The sequence below is a fragment of the Drosophila rhopaloa genome, unplaced genomic scaffold (assembly GCF_018152115.1).
Source record: "Drosophila rhopaloa isolate 14029-0021.01 unplaced genomic scaffold, ASM1815211v1 contig_3, whole genome shotgun sequence".
NCBI classification, from domain to species: domain Eukaryota; kingdom Metazoa; phylum Arthropoda; class Insecta; order Diptera; family Drosophilidae; genus Drosophila; species Drosophila rhopaloa.
The window spans coordinates 9791335-9811655 of record NW_025335123.1 but is presented as its reverse complement, the minus strand read 5'-3'; the positions used below and the strand labels follow the sequence as shown (position 1 = coordinate 9811655).

The 20321-nt window shown below is 43.7% G+C and overlaps 4 protein-coding genes across 6 annotated transcripts; 3 read left to right on the top strand and 1 right to left on the bottom strand.

The window, feature by feature from the left end:
- Positions 1-2740: 2740 nt before the first annotated feature.
- LOC108049851 lies at positions 2741-4451 on the top strand. The gene has a single exon (XM_017131191.1). It carries the CDS (start codon positions 2815-2817, stop codon positions 4378-4380), a length of 1566 nt encoding a protein of 521 aa, XP_016986680.1. The 5' UTR covers positions 2741-2814; the 3' UTR covers positions 4381-4451.
- A 682-nt stretch (positions 4452-5133) lies between these two features.
- LOC108049849 (histidine--tRNA ligase, cytoplasmic) lies at positions 5134-9857 on the bottom strand. 3 transcript variants are annotated; one of them, XM_017131188.2, is made up of 6 exons: positions 9582-9857; positions 7761-8007; positions 7475-7690; positions 6324-6752; positions 5638-6258; positions 5134-5575 (listed from the first exon to the last, which is right to left on the bottom strand). In XM_017131188.2, exons 2-6 carry the CDS (start codon positions 7944-7946, stop codon positions 5369-5371), a joined length of 1659 nt encoding a protein of 552 aa, XP_016986677.1. In that variant the 5' UTR covers positions 7947-8007; positions 9582-9857; the 3' UTR covers positions 5134-5368. The 3 variants fall into 3 exon arrangements, with proteins under 3 accessions (XP_016986677.1, XP_016986679.1, XP_016986678.1); XM_017131190.2 differs by having other exon boundaries at positions 7761-7883; XM_017131189.2 differs by lacking the exon at positions 7761-8007 and having other exon boundaries at positions 9582-9855.
- Positions 9803-12539, top strand: LOC108049853. Its single transcript, XM_017131193.1, has 3 exons — positions 9803-9909; positions 10510-10979; positions 11528-12539. Exons 2-3 carry the CDS (start codon positions 10571-10573, stop codon positions 12175-12177), a joined length of 1059 nt encoding a protein of 352 aa, XP_016986682.1. The 5' UTR covers positions 9803-9909; positions 10510-10570; the 3' UTR covers positions 12178-12539.
- A 1168-nt stretch (positions 12540-13707) lies between these two features.
- Positions 13708-20195, top strand: LOC108049935 (scoloptoxin SSD14). The gene is made up of 4 exons (XM_017131341.2): positions 13708-13958; positions 17619-18824; positions 19400-19640; positions 19711-20195. The coding sequence occupies exons 1-4, from the start codon at positions 13954-13956 to the stop codon at positions 19996-19998; spliced, it is 1740 nt and encodes a 579-aa protein (XP_016986830.1). The 5' UTR covers positions 13708-13953; the 3' UTR covers positions 19999-20195.
- Positions 20196-20321: the final 126 nt, after the last annotated feature.

Here is a 20321-nt window from a genome sequence, read left to right as displayed (position 1 = left end):
GTCGAACTATGAATGGAATTGGCAATGAAATCGCACGTGGCGATTCTCTGGTCACCCGCGATAAGCAACTGCCGTCGCGTGGCTCTGCCCCCCGGATCTCTCCCCCGGCTCAGCCGGATCGCTCCGGAGCAGAGATACTATCGATGAATGGACGGATGAGGATGAATGAGGTGAGTGAGTGAGCGTCGTGTATTTATGACTCTGAATCCGATTCCGAGCCAGATTCATTTTCATCGGGCGATAATCGTTATTAATATTATTAGTGTTTGTTCGCGGGCTGCCCCGCATGCAGGATACTTTGTGTCAGGAAGAGGATATGTGACCAAAGCACCCTGTAGTGTCAATCCTTCCCTGCAAAACCCATAATTGGCCACACATAAAATACGACGATTTTTAATGGGTTACCTCCAAGTCAGAAAACGTTCTATATTAAACAATTGGGTGACTTTTAGTTTCAGCTCTTATGAATAGTTAGGTGTGTGAAAAAATGCTTTACAAAGGGTATTATCTATTTCTTTGATGATTTGGTACCCCTTATAATTCCTCACAAAAGTGTGCGTTAATTTATTGCCAAGGCGCTGAACTGTGAATTGGAAAATTGAAGCTTAGTTCGGCAGGAAGATGGCAGATAGATTTCATCTATATGGAAGATGCGGAAGGGGACTCCCAAAGGATTTCGACATATTAGAGATAAAAGCCCTAAAAACGAAACTGAGCTGAATTAATAGACATTTATATCTCGACCAATGCCAAAATACATTAAATATCTGACCTCAAACTGACCGAGGGAAATACGTATGTAGTTTGACTTTTCCACACTCCCACAAACATTCGAAATTAAACACCTCCCATAAATATTCATAGACATTAACTTTGTGATCGACTGGACTGGAAAATGGCAGTCGAGCTTAGCAAATCACAAATTTATGGGGCAATCCATCAATGCCAATGCGACGGTCGATTTTAAAAGGGACCTCTCTTCGCACCACCAAGTCAAACTGAACCAATCTAAACCAAACCACCGCACCGCTCTAATCGCTTCCCACGATCGCCGCGGCGCAGCGAGCATTTCCATATGTAAAGTTGCGCCTTCATTAATCCGTAAATTAGAAGCATTGAATGATATCAGTCGCCCTCTGAAGTGCACCCTCTCGCCAGTCCCCTGCAACAAATCACTGCACACACGAAACATGCACACGGGGTTCAGGCCGAACTACCAAGGGCAAACCTCGAAATCCTAGCCCAACACAATCCACTGCAATCCCACCACCACCACCACCGGCAGTCCTTCCGAACAGTGGAACATTACTTGGTTAAATATATTAAAATTTATTACTTGACCGAAGTCATCTTCTTAAAAAAATGTGTACAAAATCACACAGTTTACCTTACTATGAGTTTTTTTTTAATTTTAGATACTCTTTTTTTTTTGTATCTCACCTTATCAAGGCTATTATTTATTTATATCAAATAATCTAAAATTTTTAATAAAAAGCTTTCGTGATAACATACTTTTTGCCACCTTTCCTTATAATAAAACAAAATGGAAATTATGAGTAACGCACTCACTTAAAAGATTTGCCTTGTAGAACAAATAAAAAAAATATTTTTCAAATTATTTGTAATTCCAAAAACATTGAATATCAAAAATGTATTAATTAAAATAACAAGATGGATATAGGTTTTTATGTGAAATTTTTCCATCATAAATGAGCGTATTTATTCTTAAAAAGTATTTTAGAGGGAACTTTTAAAACTTAACTTTTTAACTTAACTCATAAATATATTACACCTAAAGATTGAAGAGCAATAAAAATAAAACATTGGTAAAATTGTTCAAGTCATTTCGATTAATTAAAAATGTAAAAGCAATCGGTTTACATAAATATGAAAAATTTACAAAAATATTAAATAGTTTTATACGAAATATATTATATATTTAAACATAAATTTAAGGGTTAATATGGTTTTGGCTCAAGGGCAAGGTCGTCTACCGGTGACTTTTGCTCGATATTTGACCCATGCCAGCCCACTGTGCGACCCCTGGCAACCTTCAAATTCATCGCAGCGACATGTCAGCGGCAGCACCAGAGACACAGCAGCAACAACAAATTGTTGGACAATCGTTGAAACGAAATGAAATTTCGTATTAAAACTGTATTAGCCGGCAGAGATCTCTGTGGCGGCGCCTGTCAGAATCAGCATCAGTCCTCCGCTGCGTTGGGTCATTTGAATGAGGAGCGTCCACCCCCCCCCCACCCTGCCGCACCGCCCACAGACCAACCACCCACCACCCCCCCCACCCTGGCACCTTGCCATCAAATTGCACGCACTGAAGCATGAGAAATGCGGGGACAGCCTCAATCAGGACTCAGTTCGAGTGTAAAAACGAGGCGATGAGCAGCCGCGAACCGCTTGACATTTCTCTGCTGTGCATAATTAAATTAAGAGATGCCAAAAGCGGCACACAGTGGGAAAATGTGGATGGTTATCAGACAAAAATAATACAATTTTAAAGGGAAATAAAGGATGTGGCATACATGGCTTGGTGACCCCGATCCTAATTATCAAGCTTAGTTACCAAGACCTGCAATTTTTGGCCCAGTATCTGACTGGTGATCTCGATAACCAACTATTATGATTTTTTGATATTTCTGAACATATTTCGGTAGTTTTTACAAGGCTAAAAGTGTAAACAACTGGGCTATCTAGTTATCAAGTACTCTTAAAAAAATTGTTTTTGTCATTTGTCAATCCCATTCAAAACTTTTTGTAAACAGAAATTACCAGACCTCAATAATATAATACCACAAGATGAGTAAGTACTTTAACACGGAGATCCTGAGGACACTGGCGGCCCAGGCGCCGGTCGATGACATGGATCCCTCCAATGATCGCTTTGCAGCCATGGATCCAGCTGGTCAGTACCTACTGTATGTCTCCTCGGATCCTCAGAAGGCTCTGAATCCGCGTAATGTGAAGAAGACCCTGCGGCATCTGTTCCGAGAGAAGGACAAGCCGCATGGTTGCGTTGTGAAAATCCGAGAGGAAAAGGTACAAGAGGAGGAGCTGAGGGATAACGAGCAGAAGTCTCTGGCAAAGGAGGTTCCCAAGATTGCGCACACGGAAAGAACCGATCATCCCGTGAGGCAAGGCGTAAGGATTAGGTGCAGCCATAACTGTAGGAAATCTTGGCGGGCTGTGGCGGTCGGCTTTCCAGAGGATGATTTCATGGAGGACACCGATGAACCCACCTCGACCGTCACCGCTAATAAAGAAGAACGCGCCACGGGCGGCCATAACATCACCTATGATCCCAAGCTCTTCATGGAAGAATCTAGGTCCTCCTGTTTGGACAAGAGCAAAACTTATGTGAGGCTACTCCACTGGAACCCCAAACCCATTAAATCCTCTTGCACCAACCAGGACTTTAAAAGATTTCCGAGCAGGAAAACGTTCGCCTCCAAGGACGACTGCATCGAGGCCAGCGATGACAATACAGAGATGCTGGAGAAGCAAGAGGAACACCAAGAAGAACCCCTAGGAGAACATCAAGGGGAACCGCAAGTAGAACTCCAAGTGGATTACCAGGAGAGGCAAGTGGAGCACGATAAGCACCAGAAGACCAGCCAGGTGAAGCCAATAGAGGAGTCCCAGCCGGAGGAGGAAAAACCTCTTAGCGAAATTGATCATCTGAAGCGGCTGGATCAACAGTTGGTGCTGTTCTCCAGATTGGTTAAAAACCAGGACAATTTGATGCAGTACCTCGAAGAACTGGGGAAACTGCGCCAACTTCGGGACAATAAAAACAGATCATATTGCAACTACAGCTGGATATCAGAGGACAGCGACGACGCGGATGTGGACTGGCTAAGCCGGAATCCGTTCACCAGTGCCCACGGGATTCCTAAGCCCTGCGTTCAGGAAGTTAAAAAGGATTCTCCTAACTCCGTGGAACAATTCCGCTGTGCTCTGCGCTGTTTCCTACGTTCCATCGTTCAGTTTTTCTCCACCGACCAGGAGGAACCTCCACTTTCCGGCGGGCCCTACGTGGATCCGGATAAATTCGCACCCCTGATTTTGGGCCCCACTATCGATGAGCCAATGGTGCTCCTGTTGGACCGCCTGATGCTGGCAATCAAATGGATAATGAAAACGGAGGAGGAGCTAATATTAGACAATCAAGCGGAACAGGTGCGCGAGGAGGGTGGCATGGTAGTGAAGATGCCGCCGGAAACCTCTGCACTGAAGACGGAAACGGAGCAGCAGCCGAGGAAGGTCCCCAGCTCCAGCCGCATGATCAACCCGCTCGAATCGGAGAAGTCGGGCACCGCTCGACCCATGTACCTGATCACCCAAAGCAAGGGCCGCCGGTGGTGATCCCTAACTCCGCTATCGCCGTCATTCCTTGTGACCCAAATTTCAAGTAAAATCTTTCCACTTACCTTGAATCCCACTGGCTCCAGGGCGGGCGGGACAAGGGCGGCGGGGTTCAGCTCGAGGTTAATGTTGTTGGGCTCCATGATGAGGCCCAGGCTCTGCAGATTGCACACCTCCGGCAGCTGTAGGGTGGGCGTGGGCACCTTGAGCACCGCCACGGTGCAGTCGAGGCTCGACGCCGTCACCGTCGCAGTCGCAGTCGCGGGCAGCGTCTCCGGCATGCTGGCCACCGCTTCAGACGGCCCCGCACGCTGCTCCCCGGCGCTGCTCCTCCGCCTCCCGATCCCTATGCTGACGCCGATCTTGACCGGTGGGTTGGTACTCCGCCTCAAAGTTCTGCAAGAGATCAGACGGCCATTAGAGTTTTTGATAGGATATTAGCTATATACATCTTAAGACTAGAATGTATTGGAAATCATTGTGGGTTAAAAAAAGGAAAGCCCAAAAGTATAAAGTATTTTTTGGGTCACCAGTTCATAATTTCAAATCAATGTTTGTATGGTCATAAAGAATAGTGCAAATGCCTGAAAGTATAAAGCAATATGGCATCGAATGGGTAATTTCAAGGTATACTTTCAGGCACACATTTATCTCTCAATAAATAACTACTTATACTCTGCAATATTCCAAGCATAGAGTTATAGTAAACAGATTCTCAAAAGTATGAGCCCTAGAAAAACAACAATTTCCGGCTTAAATGCGAGTCGCTTTAGCGTTTATTTGTTTCTTTTTAGCATTCATTTTGGTATGATTCCTATGGTTACACTGTGGACCTAAGCATAGTAGCACGCGGCGCCTCCGGCAGGACACCAAAAATACAAAACGTACAAATAGGAAAAAAAATATATACTTCGATGCTGGATGGTTCATAAATTAGGAGCGGGAGCGTTATCTGTTGCTAATATCAGTGTCATAAAAAAAAAGCAGCCTAGGCGGCCTGCTGGCGTCGCCGGATCTCGGCGGCCAGATCCTCCAGCTTGACGTTGGTCTCCTGCCGCGTGGTCACCTCACGCAGCTTCACCAATCCCTGTGCCAGCTCCGCGTCCCCGAGGACCACTACCAGTGGAATCTGGTGCTCCTCGCAGTGCTGAAGCTGGCCCAGCAGCTTGGGGTTCAGTTTGTAAGAGTGCTCCGCCTGTGATGAGGGAGAAGTGTGGAGTGTTAGCGTAAATACTCAAAGATCGAGGTCGAACCCACCTTTACGCCCGCGTCCCACAGTTGGTTCAGAACCTTCAGTCGCTGCTCATGTAGCCCCTTGTGGGCTGAGGCCACGTACACCTCCACGTCGCTGGTGCGCAGCTTCAGGCCGCTGGCAGCCGCCCGTGCCTCCAGAACCGAGAAGATGCGCTCCACGCCAATGGAGACGCCCACGCAAGGCACTGCCTTGCCCCGCGGATCAAACATGCCCACGAGATTATCGTAGCGACCGCCTCCAGCCACGGATCCCACGGTGGCCGGCTCGTTCGCCTGCTCTCCGTTCTGCTGCGATGTCTTCGCCGGAGATCCCACGGCTGCGGACTCCCCCTTGAGCACACCTTCGTAGATCACACCGGTGTAGTAGTCCAGGCCACGGGCCAGACTCAAATCGAAGCTAACCCGCTTATCCAGGCCAAAGATCGAGCAGTACTTGAGGAGCAGCTGCATGCCTTCCAGACCCTTCACCGCATTGGGCACAGCCTTGAGCTTCTCGTCGGCCAGCAGCTGTTCCACCAGCTCGGCGCCGCCACTTAGTCGCACGTACTCGCCAATTCGATCCGCCGCCACTTCGTCCAGGCCCTTCTCCGTAACCATCTCCTTGCGCACATCCGCCCAAGGGGACTGAAAAAACAGATATATTAATATTATACAGGCTACGAAGAAAATTTTCCAGCAATGGCACCCACCTTGTCCAACTTATCCACCGCCGAGCAGATGGTGCGGAAACTTTCCGCCGGCACTCCACACGCTTGGAACATGCCGTCCAACAGCTGGCGGTGATTTAGCTTTATCACATAGTCCCCGATGTCCAGGGTGTCCAGAATCTCCGCCACGATCTTGACGCACTCGGCATCCGCCAGCATGGGATCGTAGGTGCCAGCGATGTCGAAGTCGCACTGGTAGAACTCCCGATAGCGGCCCTTTGTCATTGCCGGGTTGTCGCGGCGGTACACCTTGGCGATGTGGTAGCGCTTGATGCTCGAGATCTTGTTCATCGCGAGGTAACGGGCCAGCGGTACGGTCAAGTCATACCTCATCGAGAGGATCTCCCCGCCCTGGTCCTTCAGGTCGTAGATCAGTTTTGAGTCCTCGCCGTACTTGCCCGTTAGCACTTCCTGTTGCAATGGATTAATGGGAATTAGTCAGGGTACTTAGTATATTGTCAATAGATATATGGATTCGAGGCAGAACCTTAGGACTTTCTTAATACAAAACCTTTTGACCTTAGCTTTACTATACTGTTAGACATTTAATTCTCTCAAAAACTAGGCAATACTTGGACATAACCAGTTAATAAACTTGTTTTTATTCTTAGCATTTCTTTTGTTTGATGAGATCGTATTTGGAAAAATAAAACAAGATCTAAAAAAAAATATGTTAAACACGGGAGTCGTAAACTTTGTTATTACTTTGGTGATTATCAGAATAGTATTGCCGTAAAAGTAGGAATTTATATTTTCTTAAATTAGTGAATGATTAGTTAGTCTGCGAATCTCTTTGTTTTAGGAAGACAAATCTGTGTACTTATACTTATTCAAGGTACTTGAATTATCACCTAAGTTGAGCATAGCTTGGTGCTATCGCATTTCTATTAATAAACATTTAAATACCATATCAATACACATACATGTACAAATGTATTTACTCTTAATTTAATCCAAAATTTAGATTTCCTGGCAATACTTGTAGTATAACCAATAACATTGTTTCAGGATCCTTTTCTATTATTTGTTATTCCGGTTATTTAATTACATAATCTACGTAAGGAACCATACATAACCTACTTTGAATCTACTTGCCCGCCCATCCAATCCAATAAAACCCATTATAAACTCACCTTCAACTCAAAGACGGGCGTATCGATTGCCTCGCCGCCGTGGCGCTTGAACACCTGGATGATCTTGTCCAGGACACCCTGGCGCAAGGTCATCTGCTGGGGTCCATAATCCCTGGTGCCTTTCGGTGTCTTGAGAGTGAACTTCTGATTGGCGGGAGCGGCATCCCCACCCAATTTGGCCTTCAAGGCCAGCAAGCGGGCGACCTCCTCATCGATCTGCAATAGAGGATTGGGGGCACAGTTTACAATGGGGTAAGAGGTCATGCTAATATGCTTAGTGGCTAACCTGCGGCAGTTGCTCATGTTGTTGTTGTTGTTGTTCTTGTGCTTGTTGTTGTTTTTGTGGCTGTTGTTGTTGTTGGGCTGGAACGCCGGAAGAGTTGGCACGCCCGCCGCCAGAGGGCGCCGTCTGGAACGTTGCACACTGAAACGCAGCACTACAGCGCCACTGGCGGCCAATTGAACGCAACATGTGATTTTTTTTGTTTGCTAATTTTCTTTTCGCAACAACTTTCTTTTGCAACTTTTCAAACCTAATTAAACAACAACAACAATAATTCTTGCTTATTATACATCTAGTTTGTGTTGGTGAGAAGAAATGAAGTGTGTCAGTGTGTGTGTATTTGTGCAACTGAAGCCACAAATAATAATAACAATTCAATATTGCGTTCCATTGACCGTCAGCGCTGAATTTTTGATGTTTCTCGTTATGGAAACAAGTTTTAACACTTTTTTTTGGCACTTGAAACGCAAACAACAGGAAAGTGACGCGATTTAATTAAAGCTGGAAGCTCAAGAATTCAAGGACACTCTCTCACACACACACGCACACAGATAGAGTTTCATTAGACAGCTGATCTTGGTAGTCATTAAAACGCACTCACACAATCGTTTCCACCAATTACAATTCCAAAATTGGGTACATTTAATGATTAAACACACTTCTTTATTTAAAACAATTAAGAACATTTTCGTATTAAAAATGTTGCATACTTTTCTTAAAAATTGGTTTTAAAATTACTATAAATTCCATTGCATCATAAACAAAAAATAAAGTAGAAAGGATTTCTATGATTTAAATAAGTATGGAAATTTAAAAATAAAACAGATCTCAATTTGGTGCGGATCAATAAAAAAAATAATAAATAAATAAAACAGAATACTACGGAAACTCAAAGTTGCAAGTGGTGGCAACCCTGCAAGCTGCGAATTCCTTATAGCCTAAATCACATGTTGCAGTTATTATATCTCGGATCGGATGTGGTCTAGCAGGTTTTTGATATAATCGCTATAACCACCATGTGCCTTTTGTACATGCCTCCTGTTTGACCAGTCTTTTGCTTAGTCAGTCAGTCGGTCATAGAACACACAAACAGTGTTGCCAAGTCAGCTATTTAGGAGCTTAATTTTGTTATTGACAGACTCTACCATGCTTGAATGCATCGTTAATAAATACAGTATTGAAACAAGAACTATAAAAGGTATTTCAGAAACAACATTCTCAGGTATGTTTTTTTTTAAACCCAACAAAATAACACAGGATTTTCAGATAAGATAATTATGGAGTAAATATGCATAGACTTAAGAAAACAAGACTTGAAACAATACTTTTTAATTAGTTTTATATCGTTTACACAAAGTTGAAGTTAAAGTTTGGTAATTTTTAATTTAGCCATATTTAAAAATCGATTGTTGGCATCACTACGTAGAACACTTACGCACAAAAGCGCAAAAATGAAGCTGTGCCCTTTGCGTTGGCCAGAGCAAGACAACAATAACAACAGAGTGGCACGAACGTGCAAATGTAAATGTGAAAGTCTGCGCGCTCTTTTAACTTCTTTCTTTTACTCCTCTGTTGTTGCATGCAATCTAATTACACAGGAAAAACAAACAAAAACTGAACAAATCCAAATGCCAGCGCAGCATGAGTGTGTTTATTGAATCTGATGAAATATGGGATTGATTTTTGATTTGATGACGAAAGCATCTCCAGAAATTACAGCAACAATTATTCTTTCACTTATTCCATTGTACACACATAAAGGGGGATGGCACTGGAAAGGGGGGCGAATGGAAGGGGCGACTGGAAGTGGAACTTAAAACTGACCTTCTCCTTCGACTCCTTCGCTGTTTTCAATTGACGGACGAGATCGCCTTGCACTTTGATTTGCTCCAGAATCTGCTCACGCGTATCACTCATATTCTGGATTCGGGGCCAAAAATAAAAACGGCAAACGGTTGACAATCCTCTCAAAAGGCGGGCGCGCGTTTCAATCGTCTCGACACGGCGACTTGTGCTGTTTTTTTCAGCTTTTAGCTGCTTTTTCTGCGCTGGCAGAAAAAAAGGTTCACTGCACGCGGTGGTCGGTGTGACCGTCAAAAGCAAATAGGAAAATACCACGAACCGTGGACTCAAACCATGGAACTAAACTTGGGTAATGTGTCAAACGGTTCCCATTAAAATTAAAAAGATTTTTATTTTACTTTTAAAATTTTTTTTTATTATTTCTTATTATTCCCATTCCAAACAGTTGTATTTCGTCCAAAACTATTCCCATTCTGAACTGTTGTATTTCGTCAAAAACTTTTTATTAAATATTGGTGTAGAGCACCTGAATGAAATGTTATTTTCTAATTGTTTTAAATAATCTTAAAGATATTTCCTTAATCATAAATGTTTTCGGCAAATATTATATATATAAATACATTTTTAAGAGAAACAAAATCGCTTTTACTATCGATAAATTGCTTTTTTGAAAGTCGACTGTTGGCTTTAAAAAGTTTCAAAAATAATATTTTCCATTTTAATAAACCATTTTATTTAATACTTTAATTACTCCTGTTAATATATATAAGCAAGTCGAATAGAAAGAAAGAAATAATTTTATTTAATGCTTTTGAATAATCCTATTAATATTTATCAATAAATATTACACCTTTTTTGTTTAAAAGTAAGAACTAATTTCTGGGGCATCACACATTCCCAGCACACCTTGTAACTAACTTCATTCGGGGATTCTAACATTCCAATTCAGAATTTGTTACACACCAACTGATATCGAGCTGAAGCTACAAATCAAAACACATACACGCGAGATGAACAAGTCCCAAAAGGCCACAAAAGTGAAGCGTGGCAAGCGCCACGCCCACACCCACGCCCACGTCCACGCCCGTTCCAGGACTCAGCCGCAGGACTTTGCGGAGGCGGAGGTGGAGAACGCCCGCAAGGCGGTGGAGCGCAAGCTGATCTACCTGTCCGAGTCGAACCGGGCCAACGCCCCCTCCCGTCCGGGAAAGCGGAGTGCGGGCGGAGTGGGGGTGGGCGGAGCAGGGGTCGGCGGAACAGCCGGGCATGCAATTCATGGTGGCCATGTAGTCCACCGACGCAAGCACTCCAAGAAGCCCCCGGTGCCTCCCAAGCCACCCAAGCCAACGGTCGACGAGGAAACGAGCTTTCACGAGAAAACAGACAAGTACGAGAAGCGGACACGCGGAGGATACAATGGTAACGTCCACGGGGTTTGGATGGTAGTGTACTATGTGATCTTGGGAATTAGCAAAGCTATGGCCACTAAATTTGGTATAGTGATCCCTTACTAGATACAGGTTCATCTGATAGTAACACTTCATACTCCATTATATGCCTATGAAATATGGGGCCATTAGATAGCATAAGATAGCAGTTTTCACGAACACGTCTGAATTTAAACAATATCATAAGAAATGTTGAAGAGTATATAATGTAAATGTAATATTTTAGGATTTAGACATTTTAAATAGTAGCTCTAAAATATAAGGTTTTTATTTAGCATTTAAATAGTAACGGTCTGAATTTATGCAATATCAAATGACATATTGAGGGTATTGGAACTAATCTTGTAATAGGTATGTAGAAATTTAGCTTAGTTACAATTGTTTAATAGATAGATATATTAATAGTGTTAATAGTCGCTTTATATTAAGCCAGGAAGTTTTAGAAAAAAGGGATTCAATTCTTTTATTTAAACTAAGCTTGCGTTTGAACACTCACCTGAAACTATTATTTTTGAACAGTGTACCTGGAGTCTCCACGGCGCAATGGCCTTACGCCCCGGGATTACGTGGCCGAGGCGGCAGAGATGGCCGCCCTGCTGGCCGCCCAGCGAACCTCCAGCGGGACGACAAGGCCCGACCAGCTCCTGGAGGAGGCCAAGGAGGGTCAGGATGGGGAGCTCGGGCGGCTGCAGCTGAAGCCGCTGAGCAGCTACGCCCATGACCATCACCAGCTGCCCAGCTACTCGTGCGGCGTCTGCGGGGCCAAGTTCCACATCCGGTCGCTGTTGGGAGCCCATCGGCACACCCACGACGACGACTTCAAGGTCCGCTTCCGGGGACGGCGCCAGCGGGACAGCAGCACCACCCTGACCGCCGGCAATCTGTGCAAGTTCTGCGACCGCAAGTTCGATCTGGAGCGCACGCTCCACATCCATCAGCTGTGCCACTGCAAGAAGATCCCGCCGCAGCAGCGGCGCAAGCTGGCCTTCACGGAGTTGGCCCACGAGAAGAAGGCGCCGCTGCCCAGCTTCCAGCGCTGCTCCCAGCACTCCCATCGTGTCCAGGGGAACGGGAACAGCTCCACCAACATCGCGAAGCCTCCGCTGCTGCCGCAGCTGCTCCACAGGACCATCATGCAGGCGTCGGCGATGTCAGAGCGCTGGCGCTAATCTGGTCCAGAATCGATCGGACGACACAGCCAACAGAACCAACGCTTGCTTCTGAGAACCACAAAAAGACTTTTAAAAGGTATAGCTTAAAAAATAGATAAATTGTAAGGTATAGGTTTACTACGAGAAACGGAATCAAGATAAGGAGACTTAGCTCTAGTCAACACTCAATCATTCTAGCGTTGAATTGTCACACTCAATTTACTTCGGCCAATTACAGCTAAATTGAAAGTTTTCAAATGCGTGGGCGTAGTCTAGTAATAGTAGAAATAATATTCCATGATTAAAGGTAATCGTGGTACGTAACGTAAGTTCTCTGAAAACCTGTAACTTATAAATCGGGCAAATAAATAATCTGTGAGGGAAAAACTAACCACATCTACCCTTTTATTATGTTCTGAATTTGCTGTTTGCTGACCCCGATTTATGATTATTGAACTTATGATGATGCCTTGAGCTTTTGAAGAGCGAAGAAAATTTGATATTAATTTAGTTATTTATCTTAATTAGCATTTGGATTATCTCGCTATATTTTCATCCTTAGTCAGTCACATTGCAGTTTTTATGTATTGGCATAATTAGGGTTTAACAACACAATTCCAAAAAATGTATAAAAATATAAATATAGTTTTATAGATGCTCCGTGAAATGCGGAGCACTAAATTAAAATTACTAAATTAACCACAAGGCACTTAATAATATTTTTAACTTCAGGAATAAAAGAAAACGAAACATTAGCAAAGATTGAAATTGATCTCAACATTTAAGTCACAGATCAATTTTAATATTTGATTCAGCGAGGTTTGCCAGAAAAATTAGATCAAAATAATTAGTTTCGATGAATTTCATTGATTTAATCAATAACATCAATGATATAACAAATAGACATTTTATTGGTTTAATATATTAATATTTAAAAAATAACGGATTGTATTTACTATCGATATAAAATAAATTATAAGTTAAGTTATACAAAAGTTTTTCTGTCAAAATGTTGGTTGAATTTTGAAGCCATAGGGCATTATATTTTAAGTCAAAAGCTTGTACTAAAGGAGATATTTCCGACCCTAAAAAATATAAATATTATTGATCAGCATTGCGGACGACTAGAAACGAATAAAAATATATTTAAATAATATTTAATTTTTGTAATACCTGCAAGGTATATATGTAAACTTCGAAGCTGGCTTTCTGTCTGTTTTTTGTGGTATTTCGGTAGACATATCGAATGTGGCCTATAAAATCGATACGATATTTGCGAATCGGTGATATTTTTTTCGAGTTCCAGCCGTTTTCCAATGCGTCAGGGTCGCTACCTTGCCGCCCGAGCTTTGGCGGCCAAGCTCAAAGCCGACCGCTCGCTCGGGCTCACTCGCTCACTTGCGCTCTCCCTCTCCCGCTCTTGGTCACGCTCCGCAGCTCCACATGCTCCTCCGCTCCAGCGCTATCTCTTTCGCTCTTTCGATGGGTCGTGTGCAGGGAATACAGTTAGCATCGAAAGAGAGCCGATGTGCTGGAGCTCGGTCGGATTAGCACCATCAGTCGATCGCAAGTGGTGCTCGCAGGCGGGAGCTGCTGGAATCGAACGGAACTTTATTGGCCTCAAAAATCGCCGATCACTTCTTCATCTGTTGTTAATATTTTTTTCCGTGCTTTTGAAACTTTGTTTTTCTGTGTTTCGGTGTTTTTTGGCCAAGGCTTTTAACTTTTGACGGTTTCGCTCATAAATATTACCTCCTTGTAAATATATACAAATCGCTGTGCCAATCACGTAAAATGAGGTAAGAATGGTGACAAACAACGGGAGATACAATACCGATTACTGTCGAACTTCTGTAATTCGAACCACTAGGAGTTATGTTCACACAGATCTTACAGAAAAAAAATATAATTAAGACCTCCTAAACGTCGACCAGTGTGTTAAGTTTCAAATAACTAGTCATTTTTAATTTCAACATATGCAAAAAACAATGTATAACAATCTTAATCTCTAAATTTATAAAAATAGCAATGTTAGAGTGAACAAAATAATACTCTATACAATCTATTGCTTAGCCTATATAGATATTATATGCCAGCTGAATTTTAACAAATGCATTACACAATTTTTAATTATCTTAATCTCTGCATCAATAAACTACATACAGACTTTTCAATATCAAAGTTCAAAGTAAAACTATATGTCATTTATGGCATACCCTATATTGATTTTATATGCTAGCTGCAATTAAAATCGACCAACTCACAAACTGTGACATTTCACTTGTACAAATATCAAGCGAGTCGAAAACACTATTTAATCACAATACAAAGCGGGCCAAATTATACATTAAAGGTAGATAAATAGAGAAATTATTTTTCCTTTTCGTTTGTAATTCAATCATTTTTAGTTCCGCCAGTCATAAAATTGCAAACATTTTACACGTTTTTGCGTAGGAAACATCGTCACAGAACCGATAAATTATCATTATTTCACTTGTGTAAATATAAATGCACGCCAGCAACAACGAAGTAAAACACATTATTTTGTCACATAAAGCATTTGACGTACATACAAAGGTGTGAAAAAAAGAAGAATTGAAACATAGACTTTTTACCTGCTTTACCCATAAATTTAGTTGGCACATTCGGTTTTCGCAAGTCAGTAAATTTCTAGTATTGGTTAAGCACCAAGATCGTGACAGATAAGATAAATCAGCAAATATGACTATTAGCAGTGTAATTGAAGGCTTCTTCGCACGATACTATTAGGTAATTAAGAGTATTGATTTGTGGTTCAACTATGTGATCTAAATTGCTCTATACGATATCGTTTTTGGGTGGTGGAAAGATTGCCGTTTCCGCAAGTGCCACTAGTCTTAGGACCTCAAATGCGTCATATATCCAGAGTTGGGCGCAAGTCCATTCTTTAGATGGGTTCACCGTTTATCAATCTTGTCAAATGTCGGCAATTAGCGGTTTAGCGCTTAATTGCCACGCTTTACGACGCCCCATAAGATATAGTACATGGCTAAGATATGGCCCGCCATAACTGGAATGAAGTTTATGAGGGCCAAAGAAAAAGCACGCAAATTCTTTGAGAGCGTTCATTCAGCTCTGTTTTATGGATATGACGCGATTACATTTTGGAATAACACTTCTGAAAGAATTTATGGGGTACCCGTAGAGCATTTGCCTTTGGATTCGACAATTAGGGGATTGATTTGCTGGCTATTTTCGTTGGACGCTAATAGCTAACACGATTTAAAAACGGGTTTCTACAAGTGTATGCGAAAAAACCCCCGTGACCCCTGCAGGCATTTGCATAATCCATTGAAACCGCAACGCAATTATCGGTGAGAATGGCCGTGAATCAAAAACCCTATTTATCAGCTGACGTCCGAACCGTACTATCCGTACTATCCGTACTATCCCGGCACTTTATTTACACCTGCCAATCGGCCAAGGATGACTTTCGTTCCTCCCGGCAACGTCACCACAGACTTATCTTCGACTGCTCCGGGCAGACACGAAACCATTTCGATGACGGGGCACATATGCGGAGTAGACTGATAAATGGCACTGTGCTTTGTGTTCCCTGATTGGAACTGTTGGCCTGTCGTGGCAGAGATCTCCCCAGTGATAGATTCTGTAATTAAAAGATGTTTCCATACCGCATACCACTGGAGATCAAATTGTATCTTATCAGAGGGCATCCAAAAAGTGTCTTTAGTGATCACTTTTGTTGTTGTTGTTGTTGTTGTACCAGAAAAACTTATTAATTCTTTTATCTTAAATGCATATATATAATATTCTGTATAACTTGCGGCAAAGCCAACTGATCCCGTTCAAGTACTCAGCCATATAACAGCTCGCACTTCAGGTCCGTAAACAATTTGATCACTTTTTATCAGTTGTTTAAAGATCGCTTCACAGTCAAGTGCCCCCACACACACATATAACTATTTTGTGGACCCAATATATATATATTTTTTTTTTCGGTACAACTACCATTCCCATAAACTTTTACAGTTTCTCGACTTTGGCATTCCAAAAAAGCCCACCTTGATAAAGGCGGATAAAGGGGCTTTAATCCCAACCGCCTGGCTTATCGCAGGACCAATCAGCAATTATTGCACCTGTTGGCGGTGCCCGATCAATTGGAGGCATTAGAATGCTACCGAACGCCATAAAGCCACTCAATAGATATAGCGTAACGTAAGGGCAGTGAAGGAAATGTGAATGAATCGATGGCTCTTATCGTTAACGACATAGCCACATAATATGCAGATCAAGCTGGTTGGGCTGTAGGATGATTCAGCGAAAGCGGTTTTGGAAAGTGCCCCTCGAGGATCTTAATCTGCAGACGGGTTGCGATAATCGATCGTATCGCTCTGAAATATTAGAACAACAAATTTGTGATCACGTATGTATGGCGAGGACGCGTTTTTGGGCCGTGACAGGCACTAATTCAAAGTATTTGCGACTTTCCCCCCCCCCAGAAATCTACGTTAATTATAGAAAATCGCTTGTTAATAGCGCTCAAGTTTTACGATCAAATGGGTTGGCATTTTTATGGGCAGGGTGCTATCGAAGAGCACTCCCATATAGATAAGGCTCCATGGGGCCCACTCTCTATTCGGACAGAAGGTATGTCCGGACTCCTCCAGTACGTGTACATGGACATGATCAGCCATGGACAACAGAAAATCCCTTCGTCATGGGACACTCCAGAGCACAGGGCAATCGTTCATTCCCCACAGATAGGGCTTTTATAATAGGAGAGCTACCGAATCTTAAGATAATTGTTTTCATTCACTGCGTTTCCAGATAGATCGAACGGAATGATTCGGCTAATTTGATTTAACTGGCCATAGATTACAGTCCTTATTATCAAGTTGGCATATTAAAGGTGTACAGAACGCTTAATTTTTATCTTATCCATATTGTAAACTTTTTGTTTACCTTGCGGATCGCATTATAACTCTTAAATAATTTGTATTTAAGACTGGTACTATTTGATGTTTTTATTATATTAATTTATAGTGAACATTTTTTTGTTTTAGAATTTGTTTAGACAAGACAATGTATTGTTATATCATCTTTATATAAGTATTTGTTTATTTTAATACTCGTATCGCTATAAAGACGTATTGTGCCAGTCTTTTAATAAGACTTGTTCAGAAATAGATCGAGATATTTATTGTTATTAGGGACAACAAATATAGCAGGGTATCACCTATTTCGAGCTGACTGCAATCAGATGACTCGACAGTTCGGTTCGGCGTTCCGATAGCGGCGTGCAAATCAAAGCTAATCGGCAGCGCCGCCACCGCTCCACTCGACCAGGTTCTCAAACTCTTCAGTCTCGAGGGTCTGATGGCGATCGCAGATCGCAGATGGCAGATGGCTGATGGCTGATCACTAGCTGATGATGATCTTCTCTGCTTGTGTGCTTGCAGGTTAGTGTGGAGCAAGAAGCTCTTCCTGTGGCTGCTGCTGGCGGCCTTGATTGTGACCGCCCTGACTTTGGGTCTGGTCTTCGGGCTGCGGGATCGGGATGCGCGCTACATCAGCGGCGCGGTGGTGTCCAACGGAATCGGATGCGCCGCCGTCGGGGGCGATGTGCTGACCGACGGCGGTTCGGCGGTGGACGCCTCCATCGCCACGCTCCTCTGCGAGGGACTGCTGCTGCCCCACTCCATGGGCATTGGCGGGGGCTTCGTGGCCGTCATCTACTCGCGGAGCACTCGCAAGGTGGAGACCCTGATTGCCAGGGAATCGGCACCGGCGTCCGCGCACAAGGACATGTTCGTGGGCCAGTCGGAGATCACGGGCGCCTGGGCGGGAGCTGTGCCCGGCGAGATCCTGGGCTACTGGGAGATGCACCGTCGCTACGGCATCCTGCCCTGGAAGCGCCTCTTCGAGCCGTCCATCAAGTTGGCGCGAGAGGGCCACGTGGTGTCCCGCTATCTGGCCTCTGCCATCCAGCAAAAGATTGACAATATCCGGGCGGATCCCGGTCTGTCCGCCGTGTTCCTTAATGGAAGCGGTGACCCCTTCGTGGAGGGCGACTACATGAAGCGCCCCGCCCTGGCGGACACGCTGGAGAGGATTGCCGAGAACGGGGCCAAGGAGTTCTACGACGGCGGCGAGACGGGTCGCAAGTTCATCGAGGACATCCGCAGCATGAACGGCACCCTCACGGAGCAGGACCTGCGCGACTACAAGGTCCGCTGGGAGAGCGATGGCCACGTGGCGGCCCACGTGAGCAACAGCTACACCCTCTACTCCACGCCCATGCCGAGCAGCGGGCCAGTGCTGACCTTCATCCTGAACCTGATGGCCGGACTGCACACGGAGGACGAGCAGGTCTACTGGCAGCGGGCCGTGGAGGCCTTCAAGCACGCCTACGGACAGCGCACCAATCTGGGCGATCTCTACGCCGATCCCGTCAGCAATGCCTCCATCAATGCCACGCTGGAGCAGATGCTGCAGCCGGAGTTCCTGGAGAGCATCAGGAAGCTGATCCACGACGACCACACTTCGCAGGACTATCTCGACTACGGCGCCAACTTCACCATAGAGGCGGATCACGGCACCGCCCACATGAACGTCCTGGCCACCAATGGAGATGCCGTCTCCATTACCAGCACCATCAATAACTAGTGAGTAAATAGTTTTGTTTCTTCTTAAACTTCATTTATTATGTGGTTTTGTTTTATTTGTAATGCTCTAGTAACCTTGCGATTTATAGATTCTAATCGATTTGGTTGCATTTAGCAGTCTTTTAGTTCCTATTAACTTCTTAATTTGTTATTTCTTATTAGAGGCAAGTTTCTTAACTGGCTACATAAAAAATAATATGAGTCGGAAATGTAAAATAACGTTATCTCATGGAATTCTGTAAAGTTTTAATCCGTTTCAAAGATTATTAATTAAATTATATCCATTGATTTTTGTTATTTGGTATTTATTGTTCATTGTTAACCGTGACAGGTTTATTTATGTACATTGTAATATAAGTATATCTAAAAATAGAAATCTAATAGCTTAAAATTTGCTAGTTTTTTGAGAAGTTTTAATTGTAAGCTTATAATATTACAAAAAGAAACAATCCATGATCAATGACAGATTGATTGTTGGATATATGTACTAAATAAGGTATTAAATCGTAGTTTATCTTATAGATGGTATGGATATATCGAGTTTATGGTATTAATTTGTTGTTACTCCTCCGCAGTTTTGGCTCCAAGGTGGCCTCTCCGCAGACGGGCATCATCCTGAACGACGAGATGGACGACTTCTCCACGCCGGGCGTGATCAATGGCTTCGGGGTGCCCGCCTCGCCGGCCAACTACATTTATCCCGGCAAGCGGCCCATGTCCTCGATGAGTCCGTGCATCGTGGTCGACCAGGATGGCAATGTGCGTCTGCTGGTTGGAGCAGCAGGTGGCACTCGCATCACCACCAGTGTGGCAGCTGTGAGTAGTTCGTTGTTACCTTCCCCCGGTGGAGATCAGTTTTTGAAATGAAATTTTGTAACTCTGCCAGGTGATCATGAAGTACCTGCTCCGCGGAGAATCCTTAACGGCGGCGGTGAACAATGGCCGTCTGCACCACCAGTTGGCTCCCATGCGCGTGAGCTATGAGCACGAGGTGGACGAGAGTATCACCTCCTACCTGCAGCAGGTGGGCCATGTGATGTACGAGGAGCCCGCCGGGTCCAGCTTCGCCGCAGTGACCGCCATTGGAGCTCTGGAGCAGCCGGAGCCCTTCTACGATCGCCGTCGCATCGGCAGCTCGCTCACCCTGGCGAAAACCAACAAGATGCAGCATTAGATCGGGCCTCCCGTGATGAGGTCCTGATTCCGTGATTTTATTTATTTAGCCTAGTCCGTAAGTGGCGTGTGGAAGCCCTGTAAATAATCGTTAGCAGTATTTCGAATAGAGAGTACCGTCGAAAATTCGTTTTATGTACATAACAGGCTGTGATTGCCCAAATAGCCAAATAAATGGATTTTTATTTTGATACAGTATTTACTTGGCTCTATTTAATTATAGTTAACATGTGTAACCCCGTATAACTTGCATTGTAACGCCTGATGGGTTCTTCCATCAAAATAAATCATGAATTTAAATATTATTTATATAATGACAGTTGG